The 17044-nt window shown below is 32.3% G+C and overlaps 2 protein-coding genes and 1 long non-coding RNA gene across 3 annotated transcripts in view; 2 read left to right on the forward strand and 1 right to left on the reverse strand.

Annotated features, from left to right (window-relative positions):
- The window catches only part of LOC132751384 (RNA-binding protein 41-like), a 21810-nt gene continuing 4766 nt past the window's right edge, over positions 1-17044 (reverse strand). Inside the window, exons 2-6 of the mRNA XM_060741546.1 lie at positions 3909-4076; positions 3162-3357; positions 1992-2122; positions 629-1304; positions 1-72 (exon numbers count right to left, since the gene is read on the reverse strand). Of these exons, the coding sequence (XP_060597529.1) occupies positions 1-72; positions 629-1304; positions 1992-2122; positions 3162-3357; positions 3909-4076 (1243 nt within the window). The remainder of the gene's footprint in view (positions 73-628; positions 1305-1991; positions 2123-3161; positions 3358-3908; positions 4077-17044) is intronic.
- LOC132751381 (uncharacterized) lies at positions 6637-11490 on the forward strand. Its single transcript, XR_009628675.1, has 2 exons — positions 6637-6776; positions 11347-11490. It is a non-coding gene; the product is annotated as an uncharacterized LOC132751381 (long non-coding RNA).
- Positions 13477-16670, forward strand: LOC132751379 (uncharacterized). Its single transcript, XM_060741542.1, has one exon. The coding sequence runs from the start codon at positions 14709-14711 to the stop codon at positions 16461-16463; it is 1755 nt and encodes a 584-aa protein (XP_060597525.1). The 5' UTR covers positions 13477-14708; the 3' UTR covers positions 16464-16670.

The raw sequence follows: 17044 nt of genomic DNA on the forward strand, positions 1-17044 counted from the left end.
TCATCTGAACTGTAAAAAAGGATGCCAAAATTTGTTCTGTGATTTTGGGGGTAAATTCTTAACAAATAGCACCTGTATAAATTAAAGCAATCATCAGATCTTATATAATTGTATGTAATTAATGAATTGATAAAAAAGCAATTACTAATACACATGCTTATTTTCATTTTTATGAGGTCTTTCATCATTTTATAGTCATTTAGTTCATACATGTCATACATGTCCCCTTCTTGGACCAACAGCTGTTTTTTCATCTTTTCTTTTAAATCATGCAGTTTCCCAAAAAATCTGTACTTACAACAGCTTTTTAACTTCCTGAATTAGCAATTTTAGTGATAATTCTTCCCAAAAGCCTCTTCCCAATTTAGTGAAAAAACCACTGAACCAGTATTAGTAACATGGATGTGATCCATCAGGGCTCTAATTTATGAGCCCTAGGTAACGAGGTAGGCACTCTAAACACAAGGCTGTCTTTTATTATACATGTAAGTGTCTGTTAAAACATATTACCACTTGTGATTACTAGAAAGCAAAACATCCAGTTTTTTTATATCCTTTAAGCACTAAACATTCAGTAACAACCAGAAATTACATTATTTTTGGGAAAAGACCTTTAAAAACAACTTACATGACTAGGTTCTCCTGGGGAGTATGTTTCAAATCTTGGTAACTTTTTCACTTCCTCAGCAGTCAGTTTATATTGTCTGATTGCACTCTCAGGAATGGCTTCAACATTTTCTATTTCTCTTTTTTCTTCTGCATGTTGATTATCTAGCACACTTGAATTGTCTGGCAAATTTAGCTTACAAATTCCTGTATTTTTCTTAGATTTTACTGTAAAGGAGGTTGACTTTTGATGAATTTTCTTCTCTAGTTTCGGTTTATTTTCAGTACTTTTTTCTTCACACTTTGATACATAGTCTGCTGGTTTTTCTTCACAAATTTGAATTTTTATTTCATGGTCACATGTCATCTGACATTGATCACATGATGTGTCACATGACGAGCAAGCCTCACTTTCAGTTTGTGAATTATCAAGTTTGCGTCTGCTACATTCTTGACAATTTGAAATAAATGTTGGATTGCAGCATTCTAGCGTACATTCTTTTTTGTAACTTTTCTTGTCCATCTTTCTGTGTTTTTTGGTATCAAGATGGGCATTACTGGAAAACTTTTCAAGAATTTCTGGTATACAATTCAAGGGATCATTTGGACTAGTTTCTTTTTCCTTTATAAGAGTTTTGTGGAGGAATTTATTTTGAGAACTTGCTGTAGCTATTGCATTTTCAAGGTCCATTTCATGTCTGTAAATAAGAAATTAAAGATGTATTTGTAGGCACAATGAAATTGACTTATGTATTATGAAGACAATCCACACTAAGTTTAATCTTGAATTTTCAATACTTTGGTAAAAAAAAGTTGTGACATAAATATCAGTCTTAAATCTTACAATTTTTACCATGAAAGAATCATTGAAAGAATTTATTGATAAAATGTTGCTAAGAAAAATTTTGAGAAATGAAACACTGAAAAATAGGATTCTGAAGTCATTCTTTGAAAAAACAATCTACAAGCAATGGTTGTCCAAGATAAAACCTACAAGCCATGGTTGTCCAAGATAAAATCTACAAGCCATGGTTGTCCAAGATAAAATTTACAAACCATGGTCATCCAAAATAAAATCTACAAGCCATTATCGTCTAAGATCAAATCAAGTTAAACAATTTTTTGTGTACTGGCATAAGGAAGGACATTAATTTATGCTTTTTTTAAATTTTCTTTTTATGATTGGGTTTTTAAGCAGATCGACACTATAAAATTCATATGGCATTAGCTTAATAGATGGAGGGAGCTGAGGCACAAATCCAATTTAGGAGTAAAAGCAGAAAGCTGTGTAAACCCACCGCAGGATCCCTCAATTCTACTTATAAATAATGAAATCTATAAAGCAGTGCATGAGCTCTTTTTCAAACATTATAAAAACAGTTTACCTGGATAGTGGCTTCACATTTGAAAAGCTATCAGGTTTTGAGAGATTTTGTTTTTTCTGAGCTATCTTGTCATTAATCTCTGCCAACTTTGCTGCAGTAAAGTCAGGGTTACTCAATCTACCTTTCTTTAGCTAAAACAAAAGAGAAAATAAATAAAGATAATTCATACTAATTTTCATTTGAATAAACTTCTAAAGCAAGTCTATTTAATTACTGCGAATTCACTTATATTCGTGGGCATGAAATTTCATGGTTTAATCAAATCGGGCATTTTCCTGGGTTCTTAAATTCGTTGATTTTCAATTTCTTGTAAAAAAAATAAATAAATTACCTAATGCAAAGTAATCTTACACATAATCGCCGCGCTTTTTATTTACTGCATGTCCATATCTTTACGTATCAATAAATTTAATCCTTACCTCTGGGCATTCATTACACAAAAATCGGCGGAAAAGCGCCAATGCATGTTTGTAATATTATCTAATATATAGAATAGAGACATGGCAAGAAGTATTTGTTGGGATAAAATTTCGTCGGATCTTAAATTCGTGGATTGACCAACCCACGAAAACCATGAAAATTCGTGCCCCACATATAATAATGATTTTACAGTAACAAGTTTAATCTTTTTTTTCATTTGTTATTTTTTATGAATAATTAAATTATATCTCATAAAATATTCTATATCTAAAATGACTTATAATAGTTTACTGAAAATATTGAAATTTATATAATTATCAGACAGTTTAGGAATGAAATCTTTATAATGTAATATATCTTTTAGGCTATAAAAGAAAAGTTTAAGATTTCTATACCATGGTTTCTTCTGGACAGAAACCAGGGCCCGCAGCTTTACTTTTCATTATTATTATTTTTTCTTCTTTTTTTCTTCTTTTTTGTGTGTAAAAATATGCGATATTAATTCTTGCACAAAAGGAAAGGAGGTTTAGTGTACTTTTACTAACCAATAACTTTAATTATACTTAAAGCTGTGATGTAATGTTCAACTTTAGGACAATTTTCATAATTAAAGGTAGGTTGGAAATGGAAAACCTCCATCCTTTGTTAATATTTTTACAAAATCATACTAAGAGACTGCATAAAATACATGCAAATATGTCCAAGATGATAAAGAGTTTTAACTAAGATAAGAAATAATTAGCTTATTACCAAACTTCCATCATTCTCCATTTGTAATTTGTACAAAATTTCTTCGTGGGTCAGTCCGAGATTTTTCATTTCTTCAATATATTTATCCACTTCTCCAACTGCAATGAAGTCACTAAGGTTTCTTGTCCCTGACAATTCGTCTGGTGAAGCTAAATAATCTGCTCCTTTTGAAAACTCTCGCTTTTGTCCCAATTGTCTGTTAGATGACAAAATTTGTTCAATGAATATAAATTTTATCTTCTTACTTCCTTGTCAGTGTAAACTCACTTCTTTGTTCCAGTAAACATACTTTTTTGTTTCGAGAGTGGGGGCACAAAAAACTTTAAGTTGCTGTAAAACTCTGATGATACAACAGATTTACAGTGCAGGCATTTTGATACATATATTGGGACAAGTATTCTGTTTAAGTATTACAATGTATTCTTAGACCAGGATCACACAAGACATTAAAGACCTAACTGTGTTTTTGTTAAAAAAAATCACAAGAATCAAATAAATAAGTTTCAGATTGAGGTTACCATATTTTTATGCTACCTTGTTAATATTCCGTCACACTAAATTTGTTCAACTGTCAAGCTTATATAAATACATGTATGTATTACTTTTACTTTCATTGAACATAAAATTTGTTTTTAAAAAGTAAAATACAATGTACACCAATAACCAAAATTATTCCCATGAATATTGTAATAATTAAAATTTTTATACTAGCTGGAAGCTGGAAAAGTAGAATTTTGTATCACTTACTGTTGTAAAGTCACTTTTGTGTCCAATTGTTTCTGGAGCATAGATTTGAGTTGTCTTTGGCCTTCAGTTTCAATGGACTCCAATGGACCATCAATGACCTTTGACCTTGACCGCACTCCAGCCTCCATTCGCACCACATCATGACTCTGATAACGTCTTGGGTTACCACTGAAATAGGGACGTAAAGTCTTTATCAAAAAAATATTTATACATTATTCAAAATACTCTGACTGAAAACAAGCTACATGACATGCAACATAACTGTAGACTAAGTAATTTACCAAAACAGAGGTAAAATAATCAAATATAGTGTGATATTTTCTTGAAATATTTTCGTAGGTAGGCGTGCAGCTTTAAGTATCATGATGATATATGTCTAAAGGTAAACGACCCAGCTTAAAGTAAAGATAATGTACAAATCTAAAAGCAATGATTTGTAAATGTATGTAAATCTAATTCTTATGAATTAATACACAGGGGATTCTGTCACTTTTGTCTTATATTATATATATAAAGATTTAATAAAATAATGACAGATTTCCCTGTGAATTAATACATGAAGATAGATAATTAGTTAAGGTAAATTGTCCTCATGTTTGTCTTTCATGGTTTATGTATTAATACATTAGAAAAGCTTTATTTATTTGCATGATACTTTAATATGTTTAAATTCATCACAAGTGTAACAAAATGTAGTAAACAATGCACTGTCAAACTTGTGAACAAAGGCCACCCAAAGGAGAGACCAAACATGACCTTTATATACAAATGGTTTTTATTTGGAGGTTATTATGTTCTATTTAATCAGTGAATGGTTGTTGAAGAGTTGCCTTTGTTTACCGGATGATCTTTATTCGAAGGTGGTCTTTTAGCACAGGTTTAACTGTATTGTATAGGAAATAATGAAAACTGGAGCTAGTTCAGTGAATACATAAATATTCCATTTGCTTGAAAGACAATGCTGACAAAGCCTTTCATATTTTGTTTGTCTTTTGGGAATTTGAAATATTATCTTTTGAAATATCACATATGTCAATGGATAGGTATTTAGTACTTTGAAACCTATATACACAAAATCACGATAGTGCGTTCTTACTGTTTCACCGGGAAACCACGACCTTGTCACCGGTTAGAATTTGAAGATTAATCCGTTGTAAAACAAAGAAACATGTCGTCATTTTGGAGACAGGCGGGTTTGAAGTATGTTACTTTATCTTCTTTGGTATGAGGTGCATCAAATGCAAATGTTTTACTGCAGAATGAATGCATGAATGACTAAACTTAAATTTACCTGTTGTAGAATTGTGGGTGGGGTAAGGTTTCGTATTGCAACAGCAACAGGTCTACGTCCCCGCGAGGGGTTTGATATTAATGGAAGATAGATAAAAAGAATCTAGTTTCAAACAAATTAGGCAACCATTAATCTTCTTTACATCAGGGCAGGAACTGGTAAATGCCAAGGGTGAGAATGGTATGACAACTGAGTCTAATTACACTGGTAGACAGACGTTTCACTATTGAGACGGTTCACACCAAGACAGTTCACACCAAGACGTTTCACTCCCAAATGGGAGTGAAACGTCTTGAAGACATTTCACTCCCATTTTATACCAAAATTATTCTGATACTTATGCTATACTACAATCTGTCCCAGCTACAATAGACCTTAATTTCACTAAAAAATGTAAATGAATAAGGGGATTTCACTTTTTGTCAATGACTGAAAACTCAGGACTTTTAAGTTTGTATATCATAATTGTTCAAGTTTTATTTATTTATGTTTACTTGATTAGAAAGATCTTTGATCTCTTTATAGTCTTAAAACAGTATTGCTTTCGGAAAGAATATGAGTATATTGTACATTGCATTCTAGTAGATCAATTAACCTGCTAGAACCGATATATATCCAACACAACTTGACAATGCTTTATATTGTGTGGGCTTTAAAACTTTGCTCATTTTAAATGAGCTGATACTATACTGTATAGATTATAATTATTTACACATTCTGTTATATTTCAGAAAAATTATACTTTCATAATCATTCTTCAAATTCATAAATTCTTCTCAACAAGACTCTCAAAATCAACATGTTGAAACATTGAATTTCCTCTTCATAATTAAAATAAATTTGTTAACTTTCTTAATAAAAAACATGTAAAAAATGGGAGTGGAACGTCCATACAATTGACAAAATGGGAGTGAAACGTCTAGGTGTGAACCGTCTTGGGAGTGAAACGTCTCAATAGTGAAATGTCTTGGGAGTGAAACGTCTGACATTCAATTACACTCACTAAATATTGTGTGATTCAGTTGATTGATAAATCATGTAATTGTACTATCTGTAAGCAATTATGCATAAGCCTTTATCTTACTTTTTAAACAAATAAGAATAAATTCTGTATGTAATTGTTACTCTTCCAGTGAAATGGTATCCTAGGTTACAATCATATGATTCTTGACAGAAATCTGTTTGTTTTTAAGGAATATTAAAGAGAATGTTTCAGTATAAAAACTAAGTCATCAACACAATGACTAGTTTTTCTTGTCATAAATTCCACAACATAAAATGCATTAATGCATGTCATCAGTTATAATCATAAAATAATGGTTTAACACGTATTTCATATCAAATGCTACTGGTGCCTGCGTTTTTATTTCATGCATTTTGGGGCCAATATAGATTTTCTACTTTGCAAATCTTGTAAAAGTTGTGGTAACTTGATATTTTCAGCTACATTCGCTACTCAAGTGTATGTGCCAGAGCAGTCCGAAGTGCCCTGAAGCCAGAATTGAGGCAAGAAGCAAGTAAACGAGGAGATGCAACTATAATTAAAGCAACCAAATTTGAGGGCGGAAAGCCAGTTGGTCAGTATACCAGAAATTACTTATATTAAATACCTTTTTAAAGTAATACTAGTATTAAAAAAAAACAAAAACACGCCAACTTTTAATATAAAAGAATTAAAACAGCAAATAAATGTAAATGGACTTTTAAATTTTTTTAATTTTCAATTAATGGGTAATAGCAAGTAACTGCCAGGCTAACAAGTGATATTTTTAGCAAGTTTCATAAGATTTTAATATCCAAATTATTAGTGAAATTTATTTTTTCAGTTAGAGTTAACATTTTTAACAAATAATGAAAATTGCAGTATTGATAAACTTATATACCTACATAGGTAAAGAAGATGTATTTGGCGGAGTCTAGGTAATCAAGTTCGCATACAGCTTGGATTACATGCATGGATGATACCCTCTATTGCATTCTCGTATCTTATTAGTGTTGTGTTGTTATCACTATTTATTATTTTGTTGTGTGTACATGTTTGTGGCATTTTTTAGCTCACCTGAGCTTGCTCAGGGTGAGCTTTTAGGATCGATGAATGTCCGTCGTCCGTCGTCCGTCCGGCCGTCCACAATTGCTTGTGAACACTCTAGCGGTCGCATTTTTGCCTCAATCATCATCAAACTTGGTCAGGATGCTTATCTAGTTGAAAGCTCGGATGAGTTCGAACATGGGTCATCTCAGATGAAAAACTAGGTCACAAGAGCTAAAAATAGAAAAACCTTGTGAACACTCTAGAGGTCACATTTTTGACCCAATCTTCATCAAACTTGGTCAGGATGTTTGTCTAGGTGATAGCTCGGATGAGTTCGAACATGGGTCATCTCGGATGAAAAAGTAGGTCACAGGAGCTATAAATAGAAAAACCTTGTACACACTTTAGTGGTCACATTTTTGAACCAATCATCATCAAACTTGGTCAGAATGCTTGTCTAGTCAATTGCTTGGATGAGTTCGAACATGGGTCATCTCTGATGAAAAACTAGGTCACAGGAGCTAAAAATAGAAAAACCTTGTGACCACTCTAGTGGTCACATTTTTGACCCAATCATCATCAAACTTTGTCAGGATGCTTGTTTAGATAATAGCTCGGATGAGTTCGAATATGGGTCATCTCGGATGAAAAACTAGGTCACCGGAGCTATAAATAGAAAAACCTTGTTAACACTCTAGCGGTCACATTTTTGCATCAATCATCATCAAACTTGGTCAGGATGCTTATCTAGTTGATAGCTTGGATGAGTTCGAACATGGGTCATCTCGGATGAAAAAGTAGGTCACCGGAGCTAAAAATAGAAAAACCTTGTTAACACTTTAGCGGTCACATTTTTGCATCAATCATCATCAAACTTGATCAAGATGCTTGTCTAGGTAATAACTCGGATGAGTTCGAACATGGGTCATCTCGGATGAAAAACTAGGTCACAGGAGCTAAATATAGAAAAACCTTGTTAACACTCTAGTGGTCACAATTTTGACTCAATTGTCATCAAACTTGGTCAGGAAACTTGTCTAGGTCATTGCTGGGAATAAATCGAACATGGGGCATCTCGGATGAAAAACTAGGTCACAGGAGCTAAAAATAGAAAAATCTTGTTAACACTCTAGTGGCTACTGTTGTGATCCAAATATTCTGTTAATTGGTCTGAAAGTTTGTTTTGATGATTTCTAAGTCAAGATGGAACATGGGTCATCTTGGATGAAAAACTAGGTCACACCGCCCAAATATGGAAAAACCTTGTTAACATTCTAGTGGTCACATTTTCGACTCCATTATCATCAAACTTGGTCAGAATGCTTGTCTAGGTAATTGCTTGGATGAGTTCGAAATCGCATGTGAAACTAGGTCACCGGAGCTAAAAATAGAAAAATCTTGTTAACACTCTAGTTGCTACTGTTTTGATCCAAGTATCCTGGAAATTGGTCTGAAAGTTTGTTTTGATGATTTCTAGGTCAAGTTTGAATATGTGTCACCTGGGTAAAAAACTAGGTCGCACTGCTCAAATATGGATAATCCTTGTTAACACTGTAGTGGTCACATTTTTGACTCACCTTTCATGAGACTTGGTCAGAATGCTTGTCTAGGTAATTGTTTGGATGAGTTTGATAATTCAGGTGAGCGATCTAGGGCCATCATGGCCCTCTTGTAATTCTATAGATTTGATCTTTTCCAACTTGGGTTATTCCAGTATTCCTAGTCCTACATGAATACTGTATATAAATCACCCTTAGGATATGGTGCCTGCTTTTTAAATTTGTCTAATGACATCTGTGATATGCAGGCTTCATAACCTCTGATCTCCTTTCAAAATTCCATTAATTATATTTAGTTTTCCCGTGGTTTCCTCATTTAGGGCATACACATTTTTTCTTTGGGGTGCATATTCCACTACATGGAATGGCACTAATATGTCACATTCCATGATATTAACTGCCATATGAACACATCTGCGCCTGTTACAAAATTCAAAATTTTACAAGTTCATGTTAAATGATGAATTCTGCTAAAGCTAGTGCTAGAGGCCATGGACAGTAATTTCCACTTTCCAGTACAGTGAGTACCGTCCATAAACAGGTTTGATTGTTTGTCCATAAATAGGTTCAATCAAACCGAGCCTGCAACATTTTCAACTTTGTCGTTTTGGGCGTTCTTTAAAGGTTCCGTTTTCTTTATTGTATTTTCTTTTGTCTTCTGAGGCAAACATGTACATACTTAATTGTGATAAGCTTTTATTATCCAAAAATATCAAATATATTAGATTTAATATCTACTAAGTTTCTAACTTGGGACTGTTTTCCAATGCAGCTTTTCTATAGAATGATTCTATATGATAAATCTTAAAGAATTCATGGTTTATCATGTGGTGATCAGACTGGAACAGTTATATTTATATATGAAGCAATCTCATTTTTAACAGATAATGCTTGTTAATAAATAGGCGTGCTTTGTTATATATCCATTAGTAGAAGGGTATCATTGGATAATATTATCTTTACATTATAACATATAAATAAATCTTTACAGAAAGAGATAATTATATCATGTATTCAAGACACATTGATCTTTTTAATTTGAATTTCAAAACAAATGTACTTACTTAACATTAACTGTAATAAACAGTGTTAAAAAACAAATCTCTAACAGAATTTTACAAGATTTAACTTTCTTTTACGTGTATATAACATGTACACCCCAGGTTATTTCCCAACATGGATTTGGACCTTATGTTACAAAGTATATACGTAAGATGCGGTTAAATTTCTAAAGTTACAATTGTTTTGATTTACTAGTATTTGTCTGCTATGTAAAAGAATACAAAAGAGAAATGTTCTGGATTAGAGAAAAAAATTGTGAGGGTAATTATTGGAACAGTCAAAGTAATGTGCTCGGAAAATTGTGTGATTCCCTGTTAAAATGTCAGAAAAGAAAAAGAAATTTGAGACAAAACTTGAGCTCATAGTTAAGTTCTGGTTATACAGGGTTTTTAAATCTTTAATTTTAAAATAAAGCCATTTCTGCATGGTTTTCCTTATAGATGTAATGTAAAATCAGACATTGTTGTATAACTAATTGAGTACATACATGTACTCATTTGTTTATTACAAAACATATCAAGAAGGTTCAGTGTTATGTAAAGTACAAACGTTTCACTTTAGAATTGATGATAGACTGATAATGATTTGTTATACAAAAATGAGTGATTTTACCTTCTTGAATTTTGAAGAAAGTTTGCCATTATTTGTAGTGGAATTTTACATACATTATGCTTACAATGTATAGAAATTGTACATGTATTTTGATCACATTTGCTTTATTACTGTGTGACAGTTTTTAGAATATCTGAGAAATATATGGTAGATAGATGATGCTTTTGTGTTGTCAGGCATGTAGTAGAAAAAAGTTGAGTCTGGTTGACATGCATGTTTGTTCATGAATGGCTTTCATTCAATTTGAATTTATCACTGGTCAGTGTTTTTTTTATTACTGGTCAGTGTTTAATATCTATGAGATAAACATAGGGCAACAATAATTCATGCCAGAATTTATATTAAGATGACTATATGGTCAATCTGGACTATCATTCCAGGAATATTTTCAATACTAAGAAACTGAGCCCCACCCTGTTGTTTATTTTTTCACATTTTCTAAATTATATATAAATGGAGGACTGTGATTGCTGAAATAGATTTTAATAATGAAAAACAAGAGTTGAAACTACTGCATAAGGCTGCCTTCCAATGTAATAATTCAATGTATGGCCCTTAATTTAAGATTGAAAAAATAACAATTTACAGTCAACATTTCAAATTACCACTTTGTCTTCAATACTCCCAGGTCATAGTAATAGTAAGTCAATAACATTTTTGTTAATATATCTTACTGAAAGTTAAAGAAAATTATGAATTTACCCGTAATTTAAGATCAGAATTGGAACACTGCAGTAGTATAATTTAAGATGATTTATAACAATCTTAACAAGTATTTAGGCTGACAAAGTTACATTAACAGTATACATGTAGTTTAAGTTTTGTTTTATTTTCTTCTGAAAAACAATGATGGAAAATTATTTTTCTGATTGTCTATTTCAGCCAAGACAGCCACTGCATCATGATGAGAATGACTGGTCAATGATGGATGTGTGATAGCAATTTAATAAATAACATCTACATAGGAAATTTGTGCTTATTTTGTAAATTTATCAATTATTAAAACAGTGTGAAAAACTTCTAAAATATACTTTTGTTATTTGTTGTTTACGTCAAAATATTTACATGTACACTGTATTTAAAAGAAGCCACCACAGAGCAGAGCAGAGGTCACATGCAACATAGGGAGAGGTTTTGAAAGAGAACATTTTTTGGTACAGAATTTCATATCTGACCTGCTGGACAGTCAAAAGTTTTTGCCATCTGCACTTCTACTTTGAGGAAAAAGTTGAGCTATTTTGATCACTTTGTTGTCTGTTGTCATGCAAAAAGCTTTGATGTAGCCTATTATTCTAACAATTTAAAAGGTATCAATATAAAGCTTGGATTGCATGCTTATTGAGGTACGTGTGTATTGTGTAAGACAAGAACATTTTTTCTGAAAGCTATATTTTTAGAGGTATGCCCCATTTTAATTTGAATTATTTTAAAAATTGCCAGAAAGACTTCAAATCTATAAAAGCATATCAACATGGAACTTGAAATTTTATTTGTCTTGAGAAAGGCCCAGTTACTAGACAAGGGCCATTATTTTGAAAGTTATATATTTGGAGTTATGTCTCTTTTCAACTTGATTTTTTTGTCAAATCTGCATACTGAATTATTATTTGATTTTCAAAATTATGAAAACACAGAACCCTTGATAATCATGACAATGCAAAGTTATAAAACAAGGGGCATTAACCTGAAAGCAATATATTTAAAAATTGACACCACTCTTAATATTATTAGAGTTTGGCCCCTTTTTAACTTATGCCCAGAGCTTAGATATTTCATCACTTTGGTGACTCCAAAACTGGTATTTATCTTGCCCCTTGGGGTAAATATTTGCCCTGGCACTTGTATTTAGTAAATAAAGATTTTTATAGGAAACACATTTAAGTCTTTATTTTGTGAAACTACAATGTCTAGAGCTTAAATATTTATGATGTGTAGCATTGCCTAGTTGGCCTCTACAAAAACGGTAATCATGCTTTTTATGGCTGATTACTTAGTTATAATCTTGTATGAAAAAACACATTTCAGTCTCATAAATATTGATATTTCAGTCTCATAAATATATCTTTAAATATTTGTCATGTAGTATTGTTTTATTGACCTAATTGATATAAATCATGACTTCTGACACATAGGCCTCCACAAAACTGATATCATATTATTTTTATTCATGCTCCTTGTATTAATGTATGGCACGCCCAGAGAGTCATTTAATTTATAGACTTACATAGAAAACTAGAAATGTCAATAAGAAACGGGTGCCCCCACTTGTTTTGTCAAATTAAATTCTTATGACTTTAGGTCAAATATTTTTTGGGCTACATGTGCCACAAGTTGAAAACTAAAAATCTTTAACTAAGTCAAGGGCAAGAACTTTACAAATACTGAATAAATCCACAAGCAAACCCCCTTGGCTGACCAAACATTCTTGTAAACTTTCAGACCTACAGGTCAGTATTTTTTGAGTTATGCATGAACAAGTTGAAAATTGCAAATTTATACTAAGTCAAGGGCAATAACTCTAACAAAACTGAAAAAATCCACATGCAAAACCCCAGGTGCATAGCTTCACCGTGATGTTGATCATTATTCCTGTAAAGTTGGTTGATTCTAACTCAAGCACTCGAGGAACAAATAACACAACACAATGGAACGGTTTTCACTAAGTCTAGAGCAATATATCTGACAAAACAGAATAAATCCACAAGATAAACCCCAGGTGCACAACTTCACAGTCATGCTGAGCAACATTTCTGTAATGCATCATGACACTAGATCAAATACTTTTTGAGTTATGTGCGACACAAGTTGAAAATCGTAAATTTTTAATAAGTCAAGGGCAATAACTCTAAAAATACTAAATATATCCATACAAAAATAGCCGAGTGCACAACTACACATGCTGATCAACATTTGTATAAAGTTTCATGACTCTAGGTCAAATACTTTTTGAGCTATATGCGACAAAAGCTTCCGGACAGACGGACAAGGGTAAATCTAAATCCCCCCCCCAAAAAGTGGGGGGCACAAATACGAGTAAATCTTATTCTGCAGAATTACAATGCCAAGAACCAAGTTATTAGGCATGCAGCATTACATTGTGGATTTCTGCTAAACTGTTATTAATCATGCCCCTGAGGTCAATATTGGCCCACCCTGGGTCACTTGATCTATATAGATTTGTACAGGAAAACACATTTAAGTCTTATTGTGTGCAACTACAAAGCCCAGAGCTTGGATATTTGGCATGTAGCATCAATTTGTAAATTTCTCCAAAAGTTATATTAATCATTACCCTAGGGTCAAAACTGACCCTGTCCAGGTAGTCACTTGCTTTATGCAGACTAAGATATAGGAAAACACATCATTCTAATTGTGGATAAATTAACTATGCCTCTGTATTTGACGTAGCATTGCCTTGTTACCTCAATAAAAGTTTTATGTAGCAGGCGACACAAAAAGGACAATACAAACTACTGACTATTTAAAATATCAGTTATAAAGATTTTTTAGTCATATATTATTAAACAGTTAATGTAAACTTAATGTATATGACCCATGCTGCTTAGCTTAGAAAAAAGCTTACATAGCAAGAGACCATTTTTTATACACAGCCATGCAAAGTTATAATAGAGCATAATTTCTTCATTTGGGGAAAATGCAAAATAACTCTTAACTATACAGTTGTTGTGTAGATTAATTTTATAAATGTCTCAATTATTCAATAAAAGCGATGTTACAATCATACTTAAAACAAAAAATCTTTAAACATGAACCAAACAGATTGATCATAATCAAACTTGGCTTTATTAAGTTGTGAAAAAATAAATCCATCCAAATAGTGTTTTTCTTGGTTTTAAAAAAAATGCAATATCAATATCAATTATGTTATAAAAATAACTTTTAAAGATAATTCAATATTAAAATAAAATTGCTCATTTTTTTTTTTTCAATTTACAAAATTCGAAACAGAAATGCACAATTTGAATGCTAAAATTTTAAATACTTGAATAAATAAAATGGTGTATTGAATTTCTTCTTGTCTTCACAATACACTTATTTCCCTTGATCAATATATACTTACTACCTGTATAATATAAAAAATAAATATAATCAAGTTTTAAAAGTTTATAAAATCAATATGTCTATTTATAGGATTTAAGTATGTTGAAGCATGTACTATCAATTATAATATTCAAACTTAACGAATACCGGTAGTCAAATGCTTTTTTCCTCTCATAAATACAATGGATAGGAAAAAATATTCATTTTATCTTTCTGAAGCATTGAATGCCCTTGGATTCAGTTATGAGTGCATTAAACATAGACAGAAATCATGGGAACTTTGTGGTGACTATCTTACTGCTGATGAAGATGAAAATGTTACAGATCTGATTGCTGGGAGTAAAGCTGAAGGAGTCAGCAGAGTTTTTGAGGGAGACTATGACCTGATGGTGTCTCTTAATAATTTTATATGCTATGGAAGCAAAGATGACATGGCTATCAAGGATGATACAGTACTAGACAAAAATAACCACTTTAAGGGTGAAACTACTATTCTTTATCAAAGAGCAAACCAGAACTCAGACAACCTAGAGGAACAGGAAAAAGAAACCTATGCAGCTGATAATATTCAATGGCATTTTGATATGTTAAATGATCCAGATGAAACTATAACAGTGAAAGATATCCCACAAAATGAAGTCGCTTGCCGAAAACTTGATAAATCTGATACAAAAAATCAGATTGATGGTATTTTTTTAATGGACACTGAAAACGTATCACCTGGTTATACAATATTAAAAGTGATGCATTTAGAAGAAAAGAAATTACTGGACACACAAATACAAGAACAGGTAGCTCTAGCTTCTGCAAAGGTGGACAGAAATGGATCATGTATCCTTTCAAGTAAAGTGTTTTCTGATAAAGCTTATGAATGTGATGAAGACGAGTACACGGAATCAGTTGCCGGGCCAGCTGGCCGAAGTGACGCTAATAAAGATTTGGGTATTATTTGTGATTCAGACTCAGTTTTCTGCATACCATGTGTTTGCAAAGCAATCAACAAGTCGTGGTCAGAAAGGAGGAGAAAGTTTGGGTGGCCAGGAAGGGAGGTTATAGATGAGGTCTCAAAACTTGATGGACATGTTGTTCCAGTTGGATTCAAAGGTAGTGAAACAAGCAATATTGAATGGAGGATATGTTACACTTTATCCGAAATAAAACTCATTCAGTCTTTCAATGAAACACAAATAAAGCTTCATGCCCTCATCAAAATTGTAGGAAAGAAAATTCTTCATCCAAAATGTCCTGACATCACATCTTACATTTTGAAAAATCTGTTACTTTGGATGGCTGAAAAGATTCCCACAGAATGCTTCATAATCGAAAATCTATATGGATTACTGATGGTGGCACTCAAGTATTTGAGACATACAATAATGGAGAGAAATTTACCAAATTACATGATACCAAAGAGAAACTTATATTTTGGAAAACTGCCAGAAGAAGAAAGAAAAGAAGTTTTAAATGTGTTGGATGATGTGATTAGTTGTAAATGTGCCTTTATAGAATCATATGAAGAATTTTCAATCTTTTCTAGGTATATTCGTATAGCTGTAAATGACCACCATTTAATACGATACATGGAATCCAACAGGCTAAATTTAGAAATTCTATTCCGACAAAACTGGCGTGAAATATGGGAAGACAGAGTATACAACTTTTTGCCACTTTGTCTAGAGCAATCTCCATGCCTGAAAGCAATTGTTTCATTGTGTGACATGGTAAATGCAAGTTCTAAAATAAAACAAATTGTTGTTGAGAGAGTATTTTGGTGGGTCACTGGCAGGAATGATGGTGAAGCAGTGAAGGCTGACGAAGCATGTGTTGCAAATAGCGATGCCTATTGGAAGTGGGATGAAAATGGTGTTATAAGACCAATATATTATGACAAAATACTCAACAAAGAACAAATTGATGAATTTTTTCATGATAAATAAAAAAATACATGTAAATGTTACTGTGTATATTTGGGATAAAGTTAACTTAAGCTTTAACAAGAGCTGTCGGTAGGACAGCAACGCTCGACTATTCTTAGTGCTTGATAGTAAAAAAAATGCTTGATAGAGTTACCTCCTCCTGTTTACAGGTTGGGGTCATGATGGTGAACAAGTGTGCAAAGTTTCAAAGCCATATGTCAATGGACTTTGAAAATATTTGAACTATTACAAAAACTTTAACGTAAATTCTAAGTCAAAAAAGGGGCATAATTCTGTCAAAATGCTTGATAGAGTTACCTCCTCCTGTTTACAGGTTGGGGTCATGATGTTGAACAAGTGTGCAAAGTTTCAAAGCCATATGTCAATGGACTTTGAAAATATTTGAACTATTACAAAAACTTTAACGTAAATTCTAAGTCGAAAAAGGGGCATAATTCTGTCAAAATGCTTGATAGAGTTACCTCCTCCTGTCTACAGGTTGGGGTCATGATGGTGAACAAGTGTGCAAAGTTTCAAAACCATATGTCAATGGACTTTGAAAATATTTGAACTATTACAAAAACTTTAACGTAAATTCTAAG

The sequence above is a fragment of the Ruditapes philippinarum genome, unplaced genomic scaffold (genome assembly GCF_026571515.1).
Source record: "Ruditapes philippinarum isolate M1 unplaced genomic scaffold, ASM2657151v2 ctg5112_1_1_1_1, whole genome shotgun sequence".
Classification (NCBI taxonomy): Eukaryota; Metazoa; Mollusca; class Bivalvia; order Venerida; family Veneridae; genus Ruditapes; species Ruditapes philippinarum.

Excerpts from the sequence above, each read along its gene's own strand:
- LOC132751379 (XM_060741542.1), top strand. The coding sequence starts at position 14,709 with ATGGATAGGAAAAAATATTCATTTTATCTTTCTGAAGCATTGAATGCC.